Raw genomic sequence first — 17,727 nt, forward strand, 5'->3', positions numbered from 1 at the left:
AGCGGCGGCGGCGATGCCGGGGGGCCCGGCGCGGCGGCGGGGCGCGCCCGGGGGGCCATGAGGGCGGGCTCCGGCCATGGCCCATGGTGGCAGCGCGGCGGTCATGCTGAAGTGCGTGGTGGTGGGGGACGGCGCCGTGGGCAAGACGTGCCTGCTGATGAGCTACGCCAACGACGCCTTCCCCGAGGAGTACGTGCCCACCGTCTTCGACCACTACGCAGGTGAGCGGGCGGGGGGGACCGGCCCCCTCTCCCTCCCTCCATCCCTCCATCCTTCCATCCTCCGGCCTGACCCTGCCGGGGGCGGGGGGGGGGTGGGGGGAAGCGGTGGGGTGTTTCGGCCGGGGTTTGCCCCCATCCGCTTCACCCGCTGTGTTTCTCCCCCCTCGCAGTCAGCGTTACCGTCGGGGGCAAGCAGTACCTGCTGGGGCTGTACGACACCGCCGGCCAGGTGAGTGCCGAGCCCTGCCCGCCGCCCCCCCCCCCCCCTTACCCCCCCCCCGGCCCCTTCCCTTCAGCTCCCGGCGCTGAACTTATTTGCGGGGCTGCGCTTCGGGATGGGCGATTCGGAGGCGGGTTGGCGGCGGATGGGGGGGTGGGCGCTGCGCGATTGATAAAATCCGGCTTTAAAACAAAACCATCGATCTTATTCCCGAGGGCGGGCAGGCGGAGACGGGCTTTATTTTTAGCGTGGAGCTGCGGCCCGGGGCGGCACGGCATCGGCCGGCCCGGGCTGTGCCGGTGCCGGTGCTGGCAGGGCAGCGCTCCGAGCCGGGCATCGCCCGCCCCCGGTCGGGCACCCCCCCGTCCCGGAGTGCAGACCCTCGGGTGGGGGAGATGTGCCTCCTTCTGCACGGAGGGGGCTCGGTGCCTCGAACGCCTCAGGTCGGATGGAGAGCCAGGCTGCCGCAGCTTGCCTTGTTTACGCTCCGCAGCTCTTCAATAGCTACAGAGTTGTTTCGCTTAAACGTGGAAAACAATAAAATGTAACTCTCAGCCACTGCCTTTGAGATAACCCGGGTTTCTTTTGCTATCCCAGACAACGCAAGTGATTCATTCGGTTAAGATTATTACAGCCGCTTGTGAAAGATGCTATGTCAGCATGTCTCTTGAGTAACTTTAATCATGGATAAAATGCTTGATGTTTTGGAGGGGTCACTGGTGTAGCGGTTTCTAAAGGGCTCCCTTATTCAAGTCACATCTTGGTTAGCTTAACTTGCTTGGCACCAGCCGCGGGCCAAGCACCATCTCCAGAGTTTAAAGTTCTCCGAGCTCTCCGGAGATGCCTTATCGGAACCAAAAGAGCTGGTGAGGGGCCTGACCCCCGGGAGGTGCCGGCCTCTCCCAGGGTGGTGCGGAGCATTGTACGGAAGTGCTGCCTGGGTTTTTGTAAAGTTGTGTATTCCTTATATTAAAACTTCTCGCAATGAGAGCATGTGTTTTGGTCTCACATGACCTCAGACATGCTTCCTCGTTGTAAAGAGCAACTAGTAAGATAATCTCATTGGACTGGCATAGACCGAAGCCATATTTTTTAACTGTGTTATTTCCTATACTTAATTGAACAACCGCTGTGTAAATAAATTAGTGTACCTTTTTAGATCTGCATACATCCTCAAATAAGGGAAGCAGCATTTTACCATTTTTTAATATCTTTGTGGCCTAACAAATCAGTAATTTCAGTAATTTTATTAGTGAGATCAGTAATAAAATGAATTCCGTGAGAATTGGAGGAAACAGCCCCATTTCCAGCAAGCTAATACCTGAAGGGTGAGACTGTCCCAGAAAGGCTGACCTCATGATTGTCATCTCACTGACGTAAACACAAGCTAGTCTAATTTATGCCAACTAAATGCATTTCTTACTACTGTCGTAGTCCCTTTTTTCTGTAGTAGTTGGTTCAAAACACAGCTTATAAAATACTGCTTAAGTATGCTTACAAAATGAGGATCTAGCGCTCAGGCAAATAAAGTATTTGGCTAATACGCATCTATTTTTATTTTTTATAATGAGCATTGGAAAATGTAAAAGCGGCCCTAGCGCTACTGTACACACGCGTAGCTTGTTTGTGGATGCCGTCTCAAACTGCTTGTGCTGGCGTGTTGCTATTAATGGGAGCGTGTGTTGTTAGCTCTGTGTAACCTTAACTAAGGTGGTTTTGTGGTGTCCCACTCTGCCTGAATGTGCTGAGTACAAAACCGAGTGACCTTTGGCCTCCTCAAAAGCTAGTGGGGTAAAGCGGCCAGTTCGCAGCTAAACAGCAAGCGAAGATACTCCTGTTATACTAAGAAAAACTTTTCAGTGTGAAATTTTATATCCAGGTGTGCAAAAAGTTGAGGTAAGCTTTTTTTCCCCGAATTCTGAGAAGCTGAAATATCCTAAGCTTGAATTACAAAGCAGTTTCTGATATACTCAGGACCAGATCTTGCTGGCCTAATTCAGAGGAGCCTCAGCTCACGTAGGGTGTTTTAATGAGGCTACCTTTACGAATATAGCTGGTCTTGGCAAAATTCCCCTTTTAGTCAGACTTGCGGTGCTAATAAAATCTTTACCATTATCCCCGTGCCACTTCAGCATGTTCGGGGAACTGGTGGACGTCTGGGGCTGCCCACGGGAGCCCCATCCCAGCATCCAGCACAAGTGGGGAGATGCTCATGGGGAGTCTCTGTGAAGGTGCCAGTCCAGCAATTTTATTCCTTTAGCTGCTTTGTCAGAGAGCGCGCCGACAAGCCCATCTTCCCAGAGCTATGCCATAACACAAGGCTTACTTTAAAGCTTAAATATTTATAGTAAAGAACAGAAAAGACATGAGTTGATGGTGCCTTCTCTGTGTTGAGGAAACAGCGTGCTGCATCTGGTACATGCCTGCTGCTTGCACAGGCTTCTGTACCGCTGAGATTCTTTGCTGCTCAAAGTCGGGATTTCTGTGCCAGCATACATCAGGGCTTTTATTTCTAATTCTGTCACCCCCAAATAGTTTTTACTGTAAAACACTGGCCTGATAGTATCATTTTATCAGAACTTGGCAGTGCGTGATCGCTGTGGTATCCAAGCAGTTCACAACCTTCAGCGTGTTTATACTCCCCGCTCCGGACAGAGTACAAAGGTACAATCTACAGATCTCACTTCGGGGGGAAGAGGAGTGAGGGGGTATAAGGATGTTCAGACTGTGACCTGCTCCAAATCCATGCAGGAAGGCTGTAATGGAGCAAGAATTAAAGACCTTTTGATTTCTAGCTAGTGCCCAGCAGGCTCATCAGCCTGAAATACTGACTGCCAGCCTGTGGGTCTCTTGCGTGGTTACGTATTTAGCAACTTGTGACAGACTTCTCTTTGGCAGGGGGGTTGCAAGCTTTTGAGTTCATGGCATCCAGCACTCATTTCTAGCTCGCTTCTTCACAACATGCAGAGGATCACGTGTAGTAACTATAGCGATGACATAATGCCTCGCATCTTTGTGAGTTTAAAGTAGGTTGAGAATAAATCTATTAAAATGCCGTTTTTTTCCAAGTTATATGTAGTAGGGAAAAATGACGCTAGGGGTTCACAAACTTTGGTCTATAGGCTGAGACCATCCCCCCTGTGTGCGTGTGTGAATTCAGGCAGGCTTTTCTCTGGCTGAAAATACTGAGGCCCTGGTTCAGCAGAAAATAGCTAGTACAGCTGCTGGGCAGTGGAGGCTCTCACAGCCCGTTTGGGTTTGCAGCTGTGGGCACAGGCTTCCGCACCAGGGAAGCGGGTGGGAATTCGGTGCTGGTGGTGTCCGAGAAGACATTCTTCCAGCAATTCCTCCCAGAGGTGGAGCCAGCAGCTCCTTTTAGCCTTGCTGCTGCTCATAGCCAGGCACGGAGACTGGGTGGGCTTGGAGGGGGTCCTGGTTTCCCCAGGAAGAGGAGAACTGTGGAACCTACCTGCATCACGTGGAGCTGGGAGCACTGAAGTGCAATTGCACTGAAGTGTAAATGAGAGGTGCTTGTGATACTGGCCTTTGGCTTTGCAGGAGCCTCTCTTGCTCTGAGAAGCTAACTGCATGTCAGGTGTGCTCTTCATGGAGTAGGGGTACGTGGCAAAATCAGCCTGGGAAGAGAACCATGGCTTCATCAGGGTTCTGTTAACTTCACTTTTGATTTTCCATAATACCAAAAATAATACTGCCAACTCTCAGGATATTAAACCTTTTGGAGAAAAGTCTGTAAGTGCTAACAAAGAGGTGTGCTGTGTGTCCCCTTGCCATGTCCCAGATGATCGGGATGAGTGGGAGGACACACAGGAGACTGAAGGCTGCTGCTAGCCCATCCTCCTCTCCGTCCCTTTTGCTGTGGGATTTTCATTCATGGTGTGGTCCTGTATGTGCTGTCCACATACAGGTGTGAGCCTTGCTCTGCTCGTGCGTCTTTGCTGTGAAGAACTGTCAGGACCTGCAGGGAGGAGGTGGGGGGATGCAGGAGCAGAGCCTGCGCTGCTCCTGCTGCCCTGGGAAGCGAAAAGCTGAGGCACAGCGTGGCTGGTTTGGCACCAAACCAGCATCCGGGCTGTGCAGAGCCCGGTACAGAAGGAGCAGAGTGAATTTACAGTGCCTAATAATAACATTTTTATCCCTCAGCACCACTTACTGTTGGGATACTAGCATGGCCTGGTTGGACAAAGCTGAGGTAAACTGTGTTCCTTGGCTTTCCACTTTCATTTCTCTGCCTTAAAGGCCCTAATACGTGTAGGGCAAGCTGTAGGTCTCATACAATAAAGCTCTCGGTGCCTTCTCAAGTGTCACCAAAACAGTAGCCACATAACACCTGAAGCGCAAGAGCAGAACAAACCACTTCTTGGTTCTTCTCAGTTCAGATACCGATGGCTACTCTGGTTACAGCTGCAGCCATTTTAATTCAGACACACTGATTTTTTGGTTGTAACGGAGGCCCTGATGTTAAAAGCAATTTTATATTAAAGTTGGTCGGGCTGCTGAAGTGCATAAAGCTAACTCAAATATTAGCGAGATCAGTGCCTGCGTTAAGGCCAGGTGTAAAAAACAAATGGTTATAACTGTGAATGTGCCTGTGGGAGAGAGGGGTAGAGGTGCGGTTATTGAAATGGATGCTCACCAAACTTGCAGTGGTTGCTATAAATAAAACAAGAACTAGCAGTAACCCTTGTACTCCTTGCTGACTGTTTGTCTCGGCTTTGATAGGTAGCCCTGGTCTAGCAGGTACCACCTCGGTACCCTACTGAAAGCAGAGGCGGCTGCTGATGATCGTGGCCGCTTGGTTGTGAAGTCGAAGTGTCCCTCCTCAGACCACGTTGCTGCTGCCGAGTTGCCCCCACCAGGCAGCCGTGTTGCCAGCGCAAGCCTGGCACATGCGGGCACCGTCTGGCACAAGGCGAAGCCTGACACACTTTACGGCAGAGTTGCAAAAACCGGAACCTATAGTGTCATTTTGGCGGATCTAAAACCAAAATGTTAGCAATTAACATCCCATCCCCTTTCCATTCCTCCTCCCGGCCCTGCACCTCCCTCCTCCCATGTGCGTTTTCCTCTCGCTCCTTTTCCATTCTGCCAGCCGGGCTGGCTGCGGGCGCTGGGAAGCTGTGAGCTCCCTCGCTCCTGGTCGGCGTGCTGGGCTGTGAATAGCTGCTCTCTGCTTCAGGACGTTGCCAGCCACGTAGATGTAATAGCTCTGCAGCAACAGCTGGTTGTGTGCAGATAAAATTAAAACGTGCCTAGAGTCCCCCTCTGAAATCTCAGTTTTTTAAGGCAAAAGAAGGAGGTGAAGTGCCTTACAATCTCTGTGTCGACAGTTTTCTAGACAAGTGTTAAAGCAAAGGCAGGCTTTCCCTTTAAAAGGAAAGGGACTCTTACCTTCAGATCAGCTTTTAAAAATGGCCTTCCAACAGTAATATTCCCAGTGCAAAGCTTACATTCAAGTGCCTCTTTGTGAGCTGTGACTCACACTTGGAAAGCGTCGTATCTTTCCTAGAAAGGTAGGTAAGTATTGTTATCGGGGAGTCTCAGGATGGGAGATGCTGCTCCGAGTTCCCAAAAGCACTCACTAAATGTATGTGGCAAACTCAAGATAGTTCTGTTTCATTTTCAGAGTGTCAAAAGCCCCATGGCACTTCTACATAGTGGCATGGAGTTATGCTAAAATCAAATGTAAGGGTTATGTTTGAAAATGTAGATCCAGAGTGTCTTCACCAAATTAACAGTAAGTTAATGGCAGACCAAAGCAAAGAACCCAAAGCAAACCAAGTTCAAGAGTTCTCTGAAACTTCAATTTTTGATGTGAAAAGCACATTTCTATGAAGATGACTGACCTAGAGAGACTCTTGCTACACATTGATTACGTGGTCAAGTAAAAATCCCATTTTCCTGGGTTAAGAGTCGGTAGATATCCTTTAGTCTGTGACAGAGTTCTCTATGAATTTTACTCCCTTATAATTTCTTCGAGGTACAGTGACATCTTTCAATGCTATCCAAACATCACTGGCTAAAAAGGCACCACTGAATACAAGCAATAATTATTGCTTTTCCAACACAATGCTGTTGCATATCCTCTTACTTCCCGACTTCATTTTAAGATGGGGCATGTACCCGCCCTCATTACAGCATGACGTACTCTACGGCTGTACTGCGGGAGGCAAGAGTGAGGGAACGGGACAACTGGGCAAGGTGGCATGAGCTGGCAGAGTTTTTCTGGTAGAGAACATTAGAGACCTCAGGAATTTTTGGCAGGTCCATAGTCAGACTTCTCGATTGAAATCTGTTGCCTTTGCAAAGAGCTCTTTATATTTTAGTGAAGTATAAAAAATGCACTATTTTTCCTTTATAGCCTAACTTCTGATTCATCCTCCACGCTACATCTTAAACTAAATATAATTTAGACTAGAGTACTGCCTCTATAGCACAGGCCTACAATGCAGAAGGACAGATAGTGCGCGTTAGGGCCTGATCCACGCTCTGTGTTAGGCACCCTATTGCTGATTTCAGTAGCTTTGCTCCAGTTCCTTTATTGAGAACACATGGACAAAGTGGACGTAAAACTTACTTCAGCAATACCGAGGTTTTGTCAGTCCCAGGCATTCAAAACGATGAGTCAGCCATTCCTATCTACAGACACCGCTACCTAAAAAACCTAGGAAATCAAAATGGTTTGAGACTTCTTCTTTTGCCCTTTGCTGGATGTGGGTTTTCTTTAAGCCTTTGGGCTTCACATATTCAAGTTTTCTCTATATCTGTGGGGGACTAGACATTTATCTTTCATTTAAAGGTAAAAAGGATGTGATTTTTCTTTATATGATCATGAGACTCCAGGAACCTGGGCTTTAAGAAATAATATAAAGCACACTGATTCCAAATCCTGCAGTTTTATTGTGAACTACGAAACCCAACTTTACTAAAATGGATGCGTTGGGACAGAGCTTCAGGACTTTTCTTTTTAAACCTCCAAATTAGCAGTTGCATTTCTAACAAAACTGCCCGTCCTCTAATGAGAAAAAATGCAGAATGAGGGCAGAGAGAAGGGGAATTGTATCTTTTTACCACTGTGTTCTGTGGTTTTATAAGCAGTCTATTGGCTTGGACTGGTGACTGGATGATTTGTGTTAAGAAAAATGTGTCTGAACGCTACATGACGCTTTCAGCAGTTTTGAAGAGGTTGTGTCATTTGACGCGTTGGGGGCTACTGTCTGCAGTCTGTTTTAATTCTGCCCCGTGCTGCACCCATGATGTGGCACGTGCAATAATTCTTTGCGATGGCCGGCACTCGCTGGTGTGTGTATAAAAATGCAGGTGGCAGCATTCTTCTCCAGAGCAAAGGAACATCTATCAGCATCGTAGGTGAGCTTATTGCTCCAGATGAATAAAACACAGACCGAAAGCGCCGCAGGCAGCTTGCGCTCTAAATTAGATGTAGCCGTAAATGCTAAAACATTGTGTGTAGGGCTTAATGCTCCTTCCTGGTGGGTCTGATTTCCAGTTGGGATGGAGTGGCGGAGTCAATGAGGGATGGATGCCAGGCGTGACCCGGGCTGCATCTTTAGTTACGACCAACAGATAGCCCAGCCGCGGGCAGTGAGATTGCTTACATATTCCTCACTTAAGAAAGAAAAAAAGTAGGCAGTTTTTCAACTGCCTTAACATCTGCTGCAGTGAAATCACTGAGTGTTTTACCGCGTTCTTCAGTGGAAGCTGTTAGCCCTGACAAATCGGTATTTGACTTAAAACGAAGTGCAGAAGACTCTTACGGACTCCTTCCATTCCAGAAACTCTTTCTCCGTGATGTGTTTGTTCAATGTGCACATGATGGCACCAGTACTCAGCCACTTTGTCTTCTGAGAGGCTGTGTGATGGGAATTAATCTTGAGGAGCCAGCATGAAGGCTTAGTCTTCTATCTTACAAAGCTGTTGCTCTACACTGGACTGAAGAATGTGCTTTTGGGGTTTATTTGTAAAAAGTAAAAGGGAATGGGACACCTAACGGATCAGTCTTTCTTGCCTGGGCAGGATTTATATAGTTAGTAAATGAAAAGACATGTCTGACTATGTTAACCGTCTCTTTTACATAGTCTGTTTTCCATTTGAGAACAGATTTGCTGATGGTAATTTTCTTCTGTAAAAATAAAGTTTCAGAACCCGTCTTTCACAAGAACAGGTTCTGCAGAGGATCTGACCAGGTCCATTGTGCCAGGGTGAATTTTATTTTTTTCCTTTGATTGCCCATACCTGAAAGAAGGGAAAATACTGATTGTTCATGACTGCAGTCACCAAAACTGGGGTGAATTCCTTTCCTGGATAAAGTGGAAATCCTGTGTGGGAAGAGTGCTGTTCATAAGGTCACTGACGGTGGTAAAGGAACCGTCACGGGAACACACCACAGCCTCGTGATTTCTGGTGGGTAAGGAGAGAAAGGACCTGCCCTCGGCAGTTACTCTGCTACTTCTTAGCAGCTCCATAGTGGCTAAGCGACTGGTAGAAGGTGTTTAAGTGAAACAGTTAAATCCGTGTTCTGTTGTCACAAACGCTAAAATAATAAGTCTTATAGAGAAAGTTCAGGGACTTCTACTTTTAGAAAACCACGAAGAAGCCAGCAAGTTGAAGTTGCTGTGGTGATGGACAGGGGAGAGGGAGCGTTCTGTTGAGACTGTCTAGGCAAATGGTTTAACATCACCACATGGCAAGGTGTATGATTTGGACAGTACTTAATCCCACATTAAGACTGGGATCAATTCTGATCACTTAAAGGCAATTTTTTTGTATAATTAAAGGAATATTCTGTCCTTCTTGTCTCTAATGCTCTAAAATCCATTTTACTAGGCTCAATTTTCTACCTAGTTATTTCTCTCTATGCAGAAAAGCTTTTCAGACATGTAAGCAGCTGCAGAGTCCTCAGATATGCCAGAAGGAAAGTTTTGTCAAAAAAAAAAAAAAATCATAATTCACAAACCCTGGGATTCTTCAATGTATAATTCATACTGCCTTTGAACAGTCCTCCTCACAGGAATTTAGAGATGGATTCAGATCGGCTGACTTCATTTTTAGAATACAATGGAAGAGCACTTACCCTGCATTCTTGCAGCCTTTTCTATAAATTAAAAATAGATGCTGGGCCCAAATCGGCAGCTTTTTGTGCTCCCTGGGAAACCTGTGTGAACCAGCCACAACAGGACAATTCTGCTTTCCTTAGCAATGCGAGCTGTATCGCCCAGAAGCCTGTGAAGCGACAGAGGGTCTGTAGCGTGCTTTCCCCCTGCAGCCAGGGAATAATCACCACGTCTTGTTTTGCATGTTCAGGAGCCAGTGGCTACAGATGTAGGCGACTGAAAAAATTGAACATAGCCATCAGTGTTAGCGGGGCCTGGGTTGCAGAATTGGACAAGCGGTCGTTTTACGGCAACGCTGTGGCAGTCCAAATTGCCGCCTGCCAAACACAGTCCTGCATTAGAGCCGCCTCCTGAGTGGCAGTGCCAGGAAGGCAGCATCCTGAGGACTCTCCACCCTCCTTCCCTGCAAAGGGTTACGGCCTTACACAGCCTGGGTTGAAAAAATTTGGAGAGCTTTTTGTTTTTTTTTTTTTAGCCAGGGAAGCAATTTGTGCTTGGCATGGGGCAGCACAGGCCACTTCCCTCTCTCTCCTCCCCCACCCAAGCATCTCGTAGAATCAGAAACCACAGGGTGATTCAGCGGGGTGAAGCCCGTTTCCTGGCGCGCTTCTGCAGCAGGCAGTTGCTCTCGGAGGCTTTGCCTGGTGCTTACGGCAAAGCTGCACATCAGCCTTTTAATTCCAAATAATCTGGGGGAGACAGCAGGATGTGTCCACTGGGGTAACAATGAGCTGGTACTGAGTCCCTGGGGCGCGTGCTAGACCGACAGTTATGGTTCACTTGTTATTTTTTCTGAAAATTACCGCAGGCCTTCTGAAATGGAAATTTATTTTCAGGCAGGAAAACTATGAAAAATGCAGTCTTGAAGGATAGCTTTGAAATGTACTTCAAAAATTAAAGCCTGGTGATTCTTATTGAGAGAGGACTTTTGACTATCGTTACCCAGCCCTACTATGAAATGGGTTACAACTCGAACTTTTAGCTGAGATTTTGCTCTGCAGAAACCAGCTAGTTCCTTCCCTATGCGTGCCTCACTGCGACCCTTTGAGCAGCAGCACTCATTACCCTTCACTGCATGAAGGTTGGATTCCTCCAGCAACTCTGCCCAATGTCTATTTTTGGCTTCCCCTCTAAAAACAGATGGTTGGGAGTGAGAACCTCCCCTTGCGATTGCTGGTGTAAGCTGTGAAAGCAACAGATGGTTGCTAACGCAGAGATCACAAACCTAGAGTTGTTGAGCTGTGGTTTTGATTCCAGTGGGCAAGACTTATTTTGTTCCCCCTCATCCACTTTATACTTTCTCAGAACAGAAAAGAAATAGGCTTATCCTTTTGTTTATAAGAGTATGTCAGTATGACGTAACTGGAGATGTATCGTTAGCATTTCTTTCCTAAGCTGCAAAACACATAAAATCACTGAGCTGGGATTAAAACACAAGCATGACATACCTTGCTCAGGGCCCCTGCCACTAATGTTAATGACATACCAGAATTCAGTTTCTCCTATTTGCTTAAAGATGCCAGCCCTCATATTTGCAAGGAAAAAAAAAAACAAGAAACAAACAGATCTAGGTTAACATCTTCTTTGCTGCCTGTAACAGCAGATCTGAGAGGTATAAATTTCCCCAAAGGTCTTGGTCGAGTTGTGGGGAAGGTATTGACTCCAAAGGTGACTCTTCTAATTGCCTTTCATCCCTCCAAATTGGATAGAGAGACTCTAACACCATTCCAGAGGAGAAAGTGGCCTGTGGTCTCACATTACTGAGAGGGGTAAGCATCTCTGTCCCCATCACTTCAACCTGGGCAGGGAGAAGCGTGATACCATAAAACGGGGGAGTTACAGGGACTCTAACACTATGGGATCTCAGGATGCCTGCACCTCTTACTTTGGTTTTCTAATAAATACAAGGAAATAATGCTTTTTGTGGGTCAAGAAGGTTGTCAGGAAATTATTGGTCTTCACTTTGTCTTAGTTTATTTTTAAAAAAATATCCCACTGCACATAAGCTATGTACATCAAAGGCTTTCGGAGTGCTTTGCAAAGACTAATGCATTATTAAGCTAGCAAAGCCCTACGGGGCACCCTAACAGATGGGAAGATGCAAGCAGAGAGAAGATAGTAATTTGCTCAGGGCTACGTATTGTGTCAGTGGCAGAGTCAGGAATACAGTTTGTGTGTTTTTAACTCTGTCTCTCAGCTGATATCCATGGAATTGGGCAAGGGTATTAGTTCAGAACCAATTGTACAACTTGAAATACGGCACTGCATTCTTCTTTTATCCTGAGCAAACCCTTGGAATGAAGAAGAATATAATGCGGCAGGATTGCAATACCATTCTTCAGTCTGGACACAGAATGTTCCTCAAGACCTCTGTTTTTGATCAGGTAAATGCCAGGAAAAGAAATAGCCACATTTTGGACAGGTTAAAACAAATCCACCTGAACTTCCAAAATATGGTGAAAATCAATCATTCAGTATTTAAGTACAAGGCAGCAGAAAATCTCAGAGGCAGACTATTGGGGACTGTAACAGGGAAAAAGAGACCTCAGGGAGAGATTTTAAGGAGCTAAGATAAAGGCAATGCTAGACTTACCTACAGAATACCAAAACTAGGGCGAAATGAAAATGTGAAAGCATGAATTTCCATCCTCCCCTCTTAAAAACAAAACAAAACCCCTGAGCAGTCCTTCCCAGTTTGTAGCTGAGAAGCCAGGTCAAGTGATTAGTTCCTCCATCTCATCTCCTTTCCCGTGTCTCTTCTCTATTGGCAGCTGTCCTGGGTTTCCACAGAGATGCCAGGTAAATGATGGATGGTCCTGCTGCAATGGAGTATCTTTTATAGGGATCACAGCTCCATATAACATTAATTAAGCCAACATACTTGCATCCGATTTGTTTAAAGTTATTAGAGCTCCCATATTTTCAGCATGATTATCTATCCGTATTCATCTGCTTCCGCAAACAGCGAACAATTTTGTTTTGAAGTCCAGAGTATGTTGGAGAATGAGCCATTTCACTATTATAGCCTGGAGTTTTTGAGACTTGTACTGCATATTTTGATCCTTTGTGGCTTTCTTGCCCATCCTATTCACATTCTTAAAATATTCCAGTTAAATTGTTTAAATATTTTTAATGCCTAAATATATATGCAGTGCCTCCCCCAATTAGATTGGAAGTCTAATTGCTGTACAGTGTGGTGTGTACATGCACTCAAATTGGAATTTATGTTGACTGGCTAGTATAATTAGATTTTGCGATTGCATTTAATTTTAGAATAAACCACATTTATTTCCCTTACACTAGATTCAGGAAATAAATTATAGTTGAAGCAATCAGATTTTTCCAGGCTTTTCAAGTATTCAGTCTAAATTCATTTGGTATTTCAGATTCTTCTACCAAGTGCGGCAGTTATTTAGGCCAGGTACGTCAGAGAAAGTTTTCAGGTTTGATTGCTGTTTCTGAGGGGCTGTTGGGGAGCAGAAGGAGTCTTCAAGCACAGACGACCTGATGGTAACGTTTGTCTTTAAGCACAGATGACCTGATGGTAACGTTTAAGCCAGGGGGTCTCTTTGGAGGACCCAGGACCAGTCTAGTCATGAGGCTTTATTAGAATTATCTGCTATTATTAGTATCAATACAAACCTAATTTTCGTAGCACAGAGAAGGTTCAAAGGAGAGCCTGACAGCACTGACTTCTTTCAAGCAGCAGGATTGGTGGGCATAGCCAAATCCTCTGTTAATTTAAGTACGCCTAAGTGCAGTGAAGTCACTGTAGTGAATACCACGTACATCTTTGGCCGCGGTACGTGATGTATCCAATCACACTCTACTTGCCTTCAGTTTAACTTCTTGATTACAGAGGATGGACCCACAGCGTGCCCAGTGCAGAGGGAAGAGGGTATAAATCAAAAGGCATATAAATAGATGCAGGGACAGGAAAAGAGTTCAGCAATGCACATGCCTTAAAAAGCGGTAACGTTGCTGGCTCCCAGATGACTGCTGATGAATACTTGGGAAGTAAGGTGCAGTACCAAGGTGTGGCTAAACATACAAGGATTTGCATCTAATGGGATGTTAAAAGATAAATGAAATACGGAAGTTTTGAAGTAAACCGTGCAAATGTAACTGGGCTTCGACATCAGAAAACGATTAGCATTTGCTACGAATAAAAGGTCCATCTGTAATTTGAAGTGGATTAACTAAGAGGTATTTTAAGGTCAATGGACTAACAGTAATTTCTGGTGACAATGAAATGTTTTCTCCATTCCAATATTTAATGCAGGCAGTACTCTAGTTATTGTAACCCAGGTGTGAGATTTTCAAAAAACGCTGAGCGTAGTGAAGGCAACTCTGTGATAGTAGGAATAAATTACAACTTTAAACTAATTTCTCTCTCTTTTTTTTTTTTTTTTTTTTAAGAAAACCCTTTCGGTAATATCCAGCATATGATTTAGTAGAGCTGAACTTGAGAGCAACTGACAGATCTGCCTGCGTGTTCTTGCATACAGATTTTGTACTCCAGGGACCAGTGTAATTTGCAGTTGGGAAGCTTCTTTTAGGATTTTGATCTCCACCCTAGAAAACAGAGTGGCAACCCTGAGCAGGATATAACTGCATTCAGTAGTAAATGTGAAACATAAAATGCTTAAAAAAATGGATTGAATGCTAAATAGTTTCAAGTTGCTGTTGTGATTTTTTAAAAGTTATTTCTGCCTTCTATGATCAATGTCCACAGATGTGGAAAAGACATGGGTAACAGTGGGGGTTTTTTTTGAAACAGGATAGGAGCCTGACACTAGCAGGGAAACAACTGATCTTCAAGAAGGCCTGTCAAATGTTGTAGTTTCACAGTAGTTTCAGTTACTGCCGTTGTGAAATTGGGAGCCCATGTTTACAGCTAAGCATGCTCTAATTTACTGACAAAACTGTAGAGTATACAAGAATGGCAGCAGAGCGTGCAATCAAAATGGCACATGCGAATACTGATTACGAATGAGGATATTGTGTAAATAGACACTGAAGAGTATTGGCCAATTTGTCTCCTTCCTTGCTAGTGCAGAATCTACTCTGGTGCTTGTTCCCATATGTCTTTTCTCCATTTCACGATGAGGGTAACGGCCCTATTCCCATAGCTGTTGACTTCCAAATGAAAAGGTGGGTCTAGCAGAAACTGTTCTGAGGAAGTCCTCACATGTTTTCTGAAATTCTAGTGACAACCATCTTTAAAACTTAACAACTAATCAATGAAGGGGCTTTTTTGAGGGTGCAACTATAGGTTAGTAATCTGGTAATGTGACAGTTGCCAAGGAAACAAAAATTTAATTTTCTGGCTCGTTTCAAACATGGAGTTGAATTACATTTCTGTTTCTACACTTAATGAACAAATTGTTCCAGTATTTGTGAGATTTAATTAAGATGGGGAGCTTGCATGGGGAAGAGGGAGGCTGCTGCAGCAGCCACAATAAACTGGTGTTTATTGTGGAAGGGAAGGTCTAAAACCGGCATTCTTTGCTGTCTCTGCAGTGCCTGGGCTCAGTCTTTGTTATCTATGTTAAAAATAGAAACAAAAAAAGCCTAAGGTAGGAATGGTAGGGCATTGGTTCACTGCCATAGACCAAAGGAAGCCTTGCAGAGAGAAGCTGGAGCATGTTCCCTCCTGCTCTTAGCTAAAAAATATGGCAAAAGCCACTTTCTTTCTCTCTTGCTAGAGGGACTCTGTCTTACAGTAGGAACCATGCTCCTAGGTACCTCTGTTGCCAGGGTATTGTATGCCCTGGCAGTAGGACTGGTGGCTTTAAATGCTATGATTGGAAATGACCCAAATAATAATCTTTTCACACTAACTCTTCCTCCCTACCCCCCGCCCCCCCAAAAAAAGAAAGGCATTAATGTTCCCCTGGTAGTGTTCTTGATCTTTAATTTCTGTTCCTTCCCACTCTTTGCTGGGCTTGCTTATAGAAAACAGAGTCTGGACAAAAGAGGTCTCTTCTGATCCTTACTTCGTGTGCCCTGATCATTAGCAACAGGACAGTAAGGTTTCTAAGAGACAGAAAATTCTAAGGACGGACTTAAATATCACCCCTACATGTGTTCCAAAATAGAACGTTTAAGTGTGTTAAATAGCCTAAATATAGCCTAGCTTTGTACAACCTGGATGGCTCTACAGCAGTCACATCTGCTTACTCTCTTTGGTCAAACAAATGCTAACCTTTGCTGTGCAAGTATGTTGGAACCATAAGCTTTTCTTTTTTTTCTTTAAGTGAAAACTTCTTAAAGGGTAGTCTTCTGTATATTCTTGTACAGAAGTATGTTTCTATCGGTACTAACGCACAGGGTTTTTTATATTTATATTCACATATAATTACCCTCATACACAGATTTTGCTCTAACAGCCACACTAACTAACCTGGAAGAGTTGTAAACATTCAGAAAGTTTGCTTCAACAAAATGTGACGAGTTTCTGAATATAACTGTTGAAATTAACAAAATACAAGCAACGGTTTAATATTGCAGATAACAGAATTTTTCTTTCTCAGGAAGACTATGATCGTCTGAGACCTTTATCTTATCCTATGACCGATGTCTTCCTTATCTGCTTCTCAGTGGTAAATCCTGCTTCATTTCAAAATGTGAAGGAAGAGTGGGTACCGGAGTTGAAGGAATATGCACCTAATGTTCCCTTTTTACTAGTGGGAACACAGGTATATCTGGTTCTGTTCTACTTTATTTAAACAGTTCAGATCATTGTATGGTGCCTTTTCTTTGGGCTGGCAGTTCAGGCCTGACAGGACCTGAGCAGCATCTCCTTCTGGCTTTGGAGGAACAAACTTAGAAGCGGCAGAAGAACCTAGATCTGTGTTGTTCTCTAATGAGCAACCTCCATTTTGTTAAAATACATAGATTGTAAACTGGGTGGCAAGATTGGCTGCATCTCTCTATGCGACTTTCTATAAAGTCCTGGGACTTAAGGAATAAAATTGTTTGTTCATACCCACGTTACTGGAATTTACTTGGGTCTGTAACTATTGGTTACATACAGTATTTGCTGAAGCAAAGGAGCAAGGGGAGAAGTGAGACCATTTCCTCGTCCTCCTTGTGGGCAGTGGACTGGGCTTCAATTGCAAAGTGATCCACATGTTGGTATTATGTTTGGGTTAATCTTTCTGCCACTGTTGGATGTACTTGCTGGTATTCTGAGATGATCACGTCTAACTGAAGAACTGAATTACAGGATAAAAGTTTGTTCCTTCTGGATTAAAGGTAGTAGTAGTTCATAGCCTAAGTTTCCAGGGCTTTTGGATCAGGAAGGGTCCACAATCTGTATCATGACGACTCCATTTTTATACATGCAATACTCCATAAAATAAGTCTGCTCTAAAAAGAGGGTATTGTATAGTCTGCTGACTTTTGTTTAGAAAAAGTATTCCAACGTGACTGCAATCTTTCTTACTAGATTGATCTTCGTGATGACCCGAAAACTCTGGCAAGACTCAATGATATGAAAGAGAAGCCCACATCTGTGGAGCAAGGACAGAAGTTGGCAAAAGAGGTAAACTGGATACTCCTAAATGAAACCAAGAAGCAAAAAAGCCTATTTCCAAATGACTTTTTCTTCCCTTACCACTTTGCCCAATTCCTTTACCAGTCAACATATGAAACCTTATGACTGGTTACCAGTTAACAATACTTACTTACATTGTTGAATACAGCTAACAAGCAGACCTGTGCAATAACACTTCCGTGTTAGTAATAGTTCCAACTTTCTGTGTAGACAACTCATAAAAAATACGTAAGCCTTAGTGAGAGAGAATTAAAATCACAGAGTGGTGGAGGCTGGAAGTGACCTCTCCTGCTCAAGCAAAATGTTGGAAGCATGCTATACTACCATTTTAACACACTGCGTGGGTAGTGCTTGTCGGGACACTTACTTATAGAGTCTTATTTTTGAAACATAAATTGGTCATGTAATTCTGTAATTCTTTTTCGCTGTTTAGTTACCAAAAATACCTTAGGACCCCACTGCCAATCCAAGGAGCTTATTTAATGTGCTTCCTTCATAAACCAAACCAACTTAAATACATTCCAGATCTTTGGCCAAAAGAAAAATCTTCTGTTCTGCTGGGGGAAGCACATTCAG

The 17,727-nt window shown here is 44.7% G+C and overlaps 1 protein-coding gene across 2 annotated transcripts in view; it reads left to right on the forward strand.

The window, feature by feature from the left end:
- The window catches only part of RHOQ (ras homolog family member Q), a 24,454-nt gene continuing 6,727 nt past the window's right edge, over positions 1-17,727 (forward strand). For both annotated transcript variants that reach the window (XM_054196522.1, XM_054196523.1), the window contains exons 1-4: positions 1-221; positions 392-450; positions 16,127-16,291; positions 17,044-17,139. In XM_054196522.1, coding sequence (XP_054052497.1) covers positions 77-221; positions 392-450; positions 16,127-16,291; positions 17,044-17,139 — 465 coding nt within the window. In that variant the 5' untranslated portion in view covers positions 1-76. The remainder of the gene's footprint in view (positions 222-391; positions 451-16,126; positions 16,292-17,043; positions 17,140-17,727) is intronic.

The sequence above is a fragment of the Rissa tridactyla genome, chromosome 3, assembly GCF_028500815.1.
Source record: "Rissa tridactyla isolate bRisTri1 chromosome 3, bRisTri1.patW.cur.20221130, whole genome shotgun sequence".
NCBI classification, from domain to species: Eukaryota; Metazoa; Chordata; class Aves; order Charadriiformes; family Laridae; genus Rissa; species Rissa tridactyla.